This window comes from Poecilia reticulata, linkage group LG19, assembly GCF_000633615.1.
Source record: "Poecilia reticulata strain Guanapo linkage group LG19, Guppy_female_1.0+MT, whole genome shotgun sequence".
Lineage (NCBI taxonomy): Eukaryota > Metazoa > Chordata > Actinopteri > Cyprinodontiformes > Poeciliidae > Poecilia > Poecilia reticulata.
Window position 1 is genome coordinate 6,487,000 of NC_024349.1, and position 11,569 is coordinate 6,498,568.

At 38.4% G+C, this 11,569-nt stretch overlaps 1 protein-coding gene across 1 annotated transcript in view; it reads right to left on the reverse strand.

Moving 5' to 3' along the window:
- The window catches only part of gfra1b (gdnf family receptor alpha 1b), a 28,975-nt gene that overhangs the window by 5,801 nt on the left and 11,605 nt on the right, over positions 1-11,569 (reverse strand). Inside the window, exons 4-7 of the mRNA XM_008436696.2 lie at positions 4,924-5,102; positions 4,506-4,678; positions 2,805-2,914; positions 485-619 (exon numbers count right to left, since the gene is read on the reverse strand). Coding sequence (XP_008434918.1) covers positions 485-619; positions 2,805-2,914; positions 4,506-4,678; positions 4,924-5,102 — 597 coding nt within the window. The remainder of the gene's footprint in view (positions 1-484; positions 620-2,804; positions 2,915-4,505; positions 4,679-4,923; positions 5,103-11,569) is intronic.

Consider the following 11,569-nt stretch of genomic DNA (forward strand, 5'->3'; position numbering starts at 1 on the left):
TCCTGTTGTTGCCTTCATGATATTTCTCTTTCCTCCTGTTGTTGCCTTCATGATATTTCTCTTTCCTCCTGTCTCATGGTCCCTTGCATTTCTGCTGGTTTCTTGTCTTGATCCCTATCTGCCACTTTTTCTGTTTTTAATATGAAGGAACTTTCACTTTACGTTCTGCCTGTGTTTGGGTCCATCATGAAACCAAAACATGACAAGAAACAATGTTTTGAATTATGTCTCTACTAGCTCTGCTCAGCTAGACACTAAAAATTTTCCCCTTTCATCCAACATTGAATTCTCGGTGAAACTAGATGTGAACATTGAATTTTCAAGGATTTCCACAAATTCTCAATTAGATTCCAGTTGGCTGGGCCGTTCTAGCTGTCGCTTTTAGTAAAGTGGAACTGTTTTCTCAACCTGTAAAAGTTTGGGGAGTATAAATACTTTAGCAAAGCATTGTACATGCTACGAAAAACAGAATGCTGGAACTCACGGAGACATCGATTGTTGGTGAAAAACTCAGCGAATTTATCACAGTCAGGCTTGCTGTTCCCGCTGCTGCTGCAGTCACACCATGGTGACAGGCTAATGCCAGAAGACCGCACATAATTGGGAGTCATCACTGTACCTGCAGCATAAAGCAGAATAGGACCCCTGTTAGTCATTGCTACTCCGGTTGAAACCATTTAATAGGGCACTTGTGGTTTAGTAGGAACTTTTTCTGGCCTTTTATGCTAAATTAAAATGTCCAGGTCAGCCAGTGAGAGTGGGCTTACTCTGTGTTATAAGGAGCTTTTACTCCATTTACAACATCCAGGGAAATTGCAGTGAGTGATAAAATGATAAAATTCCTTAGTAAGCTGTAATATCAAGCAAAGACTAATTGTCTGCCTTTTTGAAGTAAGTTTGAGGCCGAGTAGGTTCGATTTCTGCAATTACAAGCAGATTCTGTGGCGTGGCGTCAGGAACCTGTCGGGTGGGAGCATTAGAGGGAATAAACTGTGTGAAGCATGATATCTGTGGTGTAGATTGAAATTTCTGCCTGTTGAGACTGCAATTGGCCTCCGTTGCACTGTGTTCAAATCTCATTTCAAAAACTCTGTGGGACGTCATTTTCCTTTCTGCGTAATGAAACCCCCTGATGAAAGGAAGACTGGATCAAGATCTGTTACTGCACAATGAGCTGCAGTGAAATGTTCGCACTGCAGCGTTGCGGCTGTAATATAAGGTGTTTGCCAGCCTGGCTGATCAGCTAGTTTAACCTTTGCTCTGCAGAATACACACAGGCTAAACTGCTTGGCTTTTCAATGAGCACCTGTAAATGATCTGTTATATGTATGTAGTCCGCATATGAATGTGTAGAAGAATGCAGCAGCTGTGCCAGAAAGTTGTTGAAAAAACAAATAAGGATTTTTAGTTGGCATCATAATGTGGTTGTTAAGAATAGTCTCTATCTTTTTAGTGACCCATTAAGCAAGAAAGTATAAAAAATAACTTTGCTCACTCTGTAATTTTGGCGACCAGAGCGCCAAAATGAGTAAAAACAGAGAACATGGCAAGACGACTATGCGTGTTGATTTACAAATGGGTAAAATAGCTATTGACCTAAATAAGTTTAAAACAAAGTTGTAACACACAAGGTTGGATGAGGACCCGAGTATAAAGTATAAAGTTTCATTTCCACTGAGAAAAATGGTTAAAGAAGATAAACAAATCTCAAAGGGGCACTAATGGGGTCAGTATGTCTCCATAGCAGCAATCTGGAGCCATTTACATGCCAGTTAGAAGACAACTTTCCATCCCTACCATCACTGACATAAACATGTGGAGTCGGACCAACTCTACTGGTACTTTAGCTGGAAATTATGTGTTTTTACTCAGGTGAGACTAAAATTGTTCAAAGGACAAATGCATGTAAAACCACTCTGTTTGATGGAGAATCTGAGAAACTTCTAAAACTGCACAGCAGACTAGACTTTTTCCAAATAGCAAATTTTAACAAAAGTCCTCACTGGGTTTTTAAGTTGTATAATATGGCTTGCGGTCAACATAACAGTGAAATGCTTCACCGAACGTTCTTTGATGGCAATTTCAATTCACAGACATAAATCTTATTGAAAATTAATTGAAGATACTAAAGTCTCAGAACTCTGGATGATTACGTAAACTTGTAGATTCCCCTCTCTGTATGTGAATAAGGGGTTGACATAAGTATTAACAGGACTGTGAATAATTGCGTTATACAGTTGAACCAGAAGTTCACATACAGTGAATAGACACTTATACCTTTTTTCTCACCGTCTAAAGGTAAAACAGACCAAACTTATTTTGTTCTGGTCAGTAAGAATGACCAAAATGATTTCTATTAGCAAAATGCCTCGATACTGAGGAAAAGGACATGTCAGAGATTTATTTAACGTCTTCAAAATCAGAAGGCATGCAGAAACAACGGAGGAAAGTCCAGATGATGATGACGTACCGGTTTTGGAAACTCCTGATAGGTTAACTGACACATTTGAGGTAATTGGAGGCTAACCTGTGGATGTATTTTAAAGCTACACCTGGAACACAGTAATTTCTTGTTTGACGATGACAGAGTATTTTTGTACACAGCATTTTATTCCACTCTGAAACAATGTACAAAAATATATTTTAGATGTTTCTAAAATGTTTAATATGAGGTTGTGCTACCACAAGAAGACAATGTTTCACATTTTTACCAGGTGTGGCAATAATTGAGAGCACAGTTCAGTAAGATCACGGGTCCTTGATGAAAAATATGTCCAATACACCTATGGATATGAAGAACTTACCAATAAGACCTGAATAGGAGAGCAGGCAGTTGGCGTAGTTCTCTAGAAGACAGCCAGATATGGAACCAGCTTCGGGCTGACAGTTGCTGAGAAAGTCCGCCAGCCTTGATCTATCAGCAACGGAGACACATGCTGTCAATGAAAGCTTCTTAAAACGACGCTTTTGTGTCCTACTTCTGAAATCACTCTCCAAGAAAGATCTAGGAGGACAGCTCTTTAGAGTTTGCTCATGTTTAAATAAGATACAATGCAAAGATTGAGCGATCAATCGGATCAAGATGGACAAAACTTCATTAAGTGTTTGTATCTACAGAACTGGACAAGTTTTCACTGAACATTTTTTTGAACCTGAAAAGCTGTGAAGGTGAAAATTATTCAAATTCAATCAAATTTTATTTTTATAGCAGCAAGGCATTTCAAAGTGCTTTACATCATTAAACACAAAAACACAGTCATGCAACATTGAATCAACAATCAAAAACATTAAATTTCCTGCTGAAATAATAATAATAAAAAAAACTCTTAGTGGGGAAATTCACAGCGTATCCAGAGCAAAGTGACGGATAAGTAGGAGACACAAACATAAAAAGCAATAAAAAAAATGTAATGAAGATGAAAAATGATTCAGTTTTGCAATGAATAATTTTGCAGTAAGTAGAAAAATGTTTTAAATAAAGTAATCTTTTCTTACGGTGTTTGAACTTTGCTTCTATATTAGTGCGATTTTCAAACGCCTTGCAGATTTCGTCTTAAATCTTTTACTTTTACTTTTACCGTCATGTTTTATTTTTCCGACTGGAACAAATCATTTTGAACTGGTTCATCCCAAGTTCTGACTTGAATCTGATTGGAGGGAACAAAAATGTCTAAAACTGGCCAGGAGAATGAACAATTTAGCACTTGGCTATATATGGTTGAGATGATGAACTCAGTGTATTGAATAAAATATTGGTGCTGAAAACTCTCTTAAAGGTCAAAGGTCAGGATACTTCATGCGGAAGATTTAGTGATATATTTAGTTCATCATGTTCCAGACTTCTGAGTAGCAACACAGAAAATTTTGTAATTGCTAATATAAGGGAATTACAATTGTATACATACATTCACTAGCCACTTTATTAGCTCAACTTGTTCAACCACATGGCAGCAAATCAAAGCACGTAGACAATCTACAGGGACGTAATGAAGACAACTTGCTTAAATTCAAACCAAGCTTCAGATGGTGAAGAAGTTAAGTGACTTTGAATGCAACGGGGTTGTTGGTGCTATGTGTGCCCACAAATACAGATTGCAAAAAATGAGTTTAAACTTAGTGGCGACACACAATTTAGTAAGAGTTGAGCATCATTTAAAAGCCACAGCCCACCTAAATCATGTCCATCACTTTATGATCTCAGTTTAAACATCTTATCCATGCTTTCTCTTCTACACTATTAACCTCCACCTGGTTTCTTGAACAGAACAATGAGTTCAATGGCCTCCACAGTGACCATCTGTCATTCCACTGAACTGTGGTGGAACAGGAGATTCACATTGTTCATGTGCAGCTGACAAATCTGCAGCAACTTCTGGCAAATTCTTAAATCTGTGCCATGGAGGATTAAGGCAGTGTTGAAGGCAAAAGGAAATCCAACCCAGAACCAGCAAGGTGCAAAAGAGGATTCAGTCAGCATTTAAACCTGTTAAAGATTCCTGTTTTACCTGCAGATGTAGTTAGTCTTGCATGTGTTCTGCAGAGAAAGACAGTTGGGCTTGTCTTTATCCTCATAGGAGCAAATGGGTACGATGGTTTGTCTTCTGCGTTCTGCACAAGCCATCTGATCTCCCGCTGGACAGGAGCAAAACAGCATCCCGTAGCTGTGCTTAGGTGGAACCTTGATTTTGGAACAAACACAGAAAACACCAAAGTCTCAACATGAAACAGCGTTTTTTAGTAATGTACTGCGGCGTACAACATTTTCCCAGCTGAGACATTTACAAAGACACTGCGCTGAAAGTGAAATCCCATTTAGAACTGTGATAGAAGCAAGTTTTTGATCATTTTGAGAAATGTTAGGCTGAACGTCAGACATCGAAACGGAAGACAATAAAAGCTCTTAAACCTGGCATGCTTAATTACCTTGTCAAAGAACTGTCGTAGAGCCTTGTGGCACTTGCGCTTGTTGCAGACCTCAGAAGCAGACACCCTGCTAGTGCAGGGGTTGATGTAAGCAGAGCGGTATTTCTTGCAGGTGTCGTTCAGGTTACAGGCTTTGGCAGCACTCAGACAGTTGTTCTCCTTTGTGGATGCAGGCTCAGCTGGGACAGAAAAAAGGGAATATGTTGAACTGAAGATTCTAGGCTTTCTTGCAGTAATGAAAGGAAATGATGGACTGCACAGTGGTACAGTTACAAATACTGTTTCCTTGCAGCAAGAAGGTCCTGTGTTTGCATCCCAGCCTGGAGTATTTTATGTACAGTCCAAAAAAAGTATGTTAGGTCAGTTTGACTCCTTATTTTTTTTCTGCCTCATTAAGGATATCACTGACTCCACAAAACTAAAACTTTTAATCACAATTTTAGCCTTACTGTTACTTTTCAGGGTGGAATGACGACAATTTTTGTTGCTAATTTCAACAAGTTTCTAAAACTCAAACTGGTGGCAAAAATTTACTTCATTGTTGGCCGACATTTTACCGACAGGCTCAAAAATGCACTGACTAAATGTTGCACTTCAACATCTACAACCTTTCATTGAGCTTTAGGCATCATTTTGATATTTCACTCGACTTCCTGGCAAAATTTGTACGTTTCATGTAAAGTTCTTTGGGTTATTTTTTTGGCCCTCGTTTGGTTTTTGAATCTATTGCGCAAAATTTTAATTGTGTGGATGTTGACGTTCAGACAAAAGAAAAATGTTAAGGTCGTTTAAGAACAACAGAAACACAGAACCAACGGTGAAGGACGGTGGTGACAGGATCAAGGTGGATGGATGGAATAATGAAGTAGGAGGACTAAATCTGTTTTACCTAAACTCACAAATCTGAGTAATCCAACAGGACAATGATCCCAAACACAACAAAATTACTTTTGAAATGTAAAAAAAATCAGGTTTCCATTAAGCTTCTGGTCTTTATAGTGTTCCTTAAGCCTTGAATATCCACAAACACAACTTCAAAATAAGCCATTTAAACATTTTTATGGTGTAATTTTGTTCTTCTTATCCCATTTACATATTACAAACTCATATGGAAATAAGCTCACTCAAACTTGCTTCCATTCTGATATGCCTTTACGCTCATCTCATAAAAAGAGCATTGTGTGGTCAACATAATGCCTCTCGCTTCCTATTATTTCTCATTTATTGTAGTTAAAACCCTTTCTGCTCCACTGACTCCTGCACAGTAGAACAAACTCTATCCTCGGCCTCGACATGGAAGAATGAGCTCTGTAATTTTGCTTTTTGAGGTGGAATTGAAGCGCACTGAACTCTTCAATGCACCACAGAATGAGCTATGATTAAATCTGAATACATTCTTGAACCTTGAGGTTAATCATATATTACAGAATCCATTACTTATATGTGACGAGTTCTCAGAGATCTGGGCTGTGATCCTGGAGTTCTTGTTTGTGTCTCTCAGGGCAAAGGTGTGACAGCTTTACCCCAATTAAGGTGACCCCGAGGCAAAATGCACACTGCTGTTGAATTAAATACAAACTTTTTTTTTTTTACAAAAAGGTATTATGAAAGGGCATTTGTCTGTACATGTAGACAAACTGCAAACAGAGAGAGCAGAGCGCAGGAGAAGGTTTAGGTCACAGTGTGGGTTTGTATGGAGACATTGCACCAGAGCAGAGAACAGAAACATTTTCTTTTGGGGCATTTTTGCATTTAAAAAGGTCATCTTAATGTCATGAAGTGCCTTGCATAAGATTTCATGCTTTTTTGAACTTTTCCACATTTTTCATCCATTCATGGAGAAAAAATATTCAGTGTTCAGTCGTTCAGCTTTGCTTTGATCTGGCCGGATGTTGAGAGTTTTGTCCTCCTGGACCAGTCTCCGCCCCCCCTTCCCCGCCGACACACAAAATACTTTGCGGTATTCTGATTTAGTAATGTAATTATATTAGCTGTGTTACCACCTCCACGCCACTAGAGGCAGTACCAACCCCGAAAAGATGCGACTAAGGAGCAGATTTAGACTATAGATTTTGGTAAAAAGAGTGGAGGTCCTTCAATCAGGGCTCATCCGCAGCTCTGATTGGCTCAGCAATGTAACGTGATCCTCTGCGGCAAGTGATGGCAAAGCGGGGCGTCATCACGACTTTACACAAGTGTGTCTTTACCTCCGGCAGAGGCTCCGCCGAACCCCTGAGACCGACTCATTGAACCCAGGTTAAGAACCACTGTCCTGGACGTTTTCCTCCAGTATTGCCTCGTTTTGTGCCCCATCCATCTTCTTATTAACTCTAAACAGTCTCTTTCCCTGTTGAAGGAAATCATCTGCAAAGCATGATGCTGCCACGTTCACCGTGGGGATAGTGTGTAAAGATTTTCACTATATAAATAATAGAACCCGGTTAGAGACCACAGCTGCCTTTGAATGGCTGAAATCCACAAATACTTGAGGTGCCCTATAAAATATAATATAAAAATGCATATAACTATGTATTTTAATAGTTCAGACACCAAAATGTACCTTAATATGCATTAAAACACACCGTGTAATATACAAACTAACATCCACAGCTTTGCTTATCTTTGCCTTCGGGGGTACAGCCAATCAGCACCAAGGGAAATGAATGGCGCTCCAGCCAATAGCACGACATTCTAGGATTTTCATCTTGCCAAGCTGACATTTCTGTTGAATATCAGATAAACTACTAAAAAATCCTCAAATAAGAGGATTTTCTGCAAAAAAAAAAAAAAAAAACATGGAATGAAGTTTAAACTTTGAATAGGCAGAAATCAACTCTAGTGTTTAACACTAACAGCAAACCGAGCTCCATTTTAATTCTATCTGATCAGAGCAACTCTGACTTTAATTAGTTCACGTCTGAAGAAATCGAACCAGATTCACTTTAGTTATCCAAGCACTGAACAAACAAATGCACACCACAGTTATTTGTAAAAAATGAATAAAAAAATTAAATCATATGTGGTTGTAATGTCACAAAATATGAAGGGAAATGAAAATAATAGGTGAATACTTCTGAGGTGCTTCACTTGTTTTCTGTCTGTATTTCAAGTTCAGTTTTATGAAAAGGCTGCTTTAAAGTTGTTACTTGTTCTGATTTGTATGGATAGCTGAGTCTGACTTTATCAGAAAGCATCTGATAAAGTCATCTAGCTTATTAGACTCTTAATATTTGTGAAATCCCAGAGTTTCAATCATACACGACGAATGAGAAGTCACTTGCAGGTGCCTCTGTAGCACGTTATGATGATAGATGCAAAAAAAAAAATAAAATAAAATCTGGCAATGAAAACCAAATCCATGCCACTCTTCTTAGGTTGCTGCCCTTGAGCAAGGCCACTACAGCAGACATAACAGAAATCTGACCCTATAAGCAACTCTCAATAGGCTGATACAAGAGATCTTTCCAATGATGTCAGTCAGGCGGCGTTGAATATGGTTCCAAAACGTTGTTAATCACGGTGTCCTGGAGCGGGAATTAATTTCAGTAATGCACCGAGGGCAACATGTGAAATTATAGTTATCCAAACTGCAGTTTTTAAAATGCTTTCTAACAAAGTGAGGAGTTGGAGCTGGCATTTGTCTTTTACAGTGGGGAACATAATTATTTCGTCCTCCTGCTGAGTGTTCTCACTTATAACAAAATGAACAGTCTCTAATTTAGATGGTAGCTTCATTTTAATATGGAGACAGAATTTCAACCAAAAAAAAAAAAACCTATTAAATAAAAGTTTAAATCAATTTTGCAACACAGATCACACACCCCTGACTTAATGCATTATTTATATGGAGCACACCTGCCTACAGGATTCATTTCTTCCAATCCAGCAACAAGATCAGAGTGCTGTCAGAAGATGTTACAGACCAAATAATAAATCTGTTATAACCTGGACCATCAGGCTGGTGAGAAGAAGGAAACTGTCAGAGATGTGAAAACTGTCTGGAGCCCCATGGAAGATTGTGAGGATGATCATGAGAAAGTTGAGGAATTGGCCAACCTAAGAGAAACCTAAGGAGATTATTGAAAATCTGGAGGTAGCTGAGAGCTCGCTCACCAAGAACACTGTTGTTGTTGCACTGTGATGTCATTTCCTGAAATCTTGAAGCCTCCTGATGTTGAAGGCACAAGTACAGACAGTGAAAGTTTGGCTCTAAATAAGTCAAAGCTTCAGAGAAGGTGCTGTGGCCTGATCAGACCAACATTGAACTCTTTGGAATCACGTCAGCCATGTTTAGAGGAAGATAAATGGTGAGTGCGACCCAAGAATAACATTTCCACAGTGAAGCACGGAGGTGGAAGCGTTATGCTTTGCAGCCATGCCTATTCTATTAGTCGATGAAAGCCATACATCGAATAATGTATTTTCACAAAAAGCATCTTCCTTTAGCTAGAAAATAAATAATGTGTTGCAGATGGATCCTTTAGCATGACAGTGACTCAAGACATCCAACTATAGTCAGAAAGTAGTAGCTAAAAAAGATACAAATTAAGTTTTTAGTCTCCAGATCTCAATTTTTCAGACGTCTGTGAAAGAAGCTGAGCCTTTAAGTTGACAAATTACAGGAGAATTCAAAGGTTTTCTGTAAAAATGCATATCAACAAATGAACAAAAGTTATTCCACTGAATAATTTGTCTTGCTTTGCCATGTTTACTTTTTACTTTTCAGTTTCTACTATTTTTTTTCCAATATTCTGAATTTTGAGCTCTTTTCAGCACAAACAGTGTTTTGTGAGTTTCATCAAGGTTTTTTTCTAAGTAAACTGAACACGTGGTGATATAGAAATCAGTCTGGTTCTTTGTTATTGTTTTTAAATCAAAGACCACTTGAAAAAGAACAACTACATGATGCTACCAGTGTGGGGTTTAGTTTCAAACTGACAACTGCGGATAGTCTGACAAGAACATTCTCAAGCTCCTCCTTATCTTTCACTGTGTAATAAGAGCATTAGGAAAATGCAGCTCTTGTCTTTTTATAAGATTTAGGCCTGACATTGTCCAAGAAGCTCAAGAGTGTGAGTGACCCGCAAGATAATCCCTAAAGCTCTTACTATGACTAATAATCCCACAGTAACAAGAACCATAAAAGGATACTATGATTCAAGCTGATGCCCAGCTCCCTACCAACATGCCTCTATCATGATTATTTGAATTAATCATGTCTGCATGTAGCAAAGTTTAATAAATCGTAGACTGGCGACCTGCCCAGCTACTACACTGACAAGAACCGGTCATGAAAAAATGAAGATTCCTCATTAAAATAGTCAATCCTTTCACATGTAAAGTTCAGGCCGTATCATTATCCAATATGTTACTCTGGGAATGAGGAGTGAAGTTAATCTTTTAAACCTTTGCATCCATAAACTTATTGTTCCTTCACAATTCGGGAAAAAGAGACCCAGAGCTCAGAGCCTTTCCCTCATGCTGCCCTCCTTTCTGTCGAATCTCCGGCTAGCATGTATAAATCCCCAACAGAGTCTTAATATTTATGATCAGACTCAAGACCCATTTATTACGTACACCCATGAAATTAGTGAGATCCCTCTTAGCTCCTGCTGCAACCGCTGCTCCTTAATCTTTGTGCCAGTCATTTATTCTGGAATGATATAGTGTTTTTGCAGAAATTACTTGCTAGGATGAAGCACCCAACAGACGCAGCAATATTGTCAGCAATAGTGGAAGTCCGCGAAAGTTTCCCAAATGTTCCCCTTTTGTAGAACATTTAATCACCTATAGAGAATAAATCACTTGCTTTTCAAGCCAAGCAGATATTTTGTTACCTTGGTGGAAACTCCACATTGTGGGATAACAGCGTCTGCTTCAGGTTTGGCTCACTAATCATGATGATGTGCTGTACTGTAAGCTTGAACGGACATATGGCGCATCGTCACTGCAGCATATGGGTGAGCAAGCCAAACTTTTTCACTGAGACGTGCAACTTTCTGACGCACTTATAAAATATGTCATTTAGGAATTCAGATGTTTACTTGTAGATCCATTTCTTTTTCTTCTTCTAGTTACAATTTAGGTTTTGTATCTTCAAATTGTTCAATTATTTTGAGAAAAGAAGAAAAGAAAAATCACATTTCTGTATATGTGAGTTCACGTTTCCCCCTGAAGATGACACAGTTGTCATTTTTCAAAAGGGTTGGGGTTTCCTTTCACAGAAACATATTAATGCAGATGCTTTTAAATGTAACACCTAGAAGTTTGGATTTTTCAAATTCAACATTTGTTTCCAATATTCAAAAATATGGCTGTTAAAATACAAGAATGGTGTATAAAGAGACACAGGACTTTTTTTAAATTTTTGCTCTGACAATTTTTCAATTTTTTTTGGCTCATATCTAATCAGAATAAACCATTTTTCTTTAGGCTGCTTAGGGATATTGGAAAATGTTCGATTTGCTTCACACTAAGATGACCATAACTTTAGACACAGATGATGATGCTATGGCTTTATGCTAATAGATTATATCACAACATTTGGATGAAAGGGAGGCCCATCCATCCATCCATCCATCCATCCATCCATCCATCCATCCATCCATCCATCCATCCATCCATCCATCCATCCATCCATCCATCC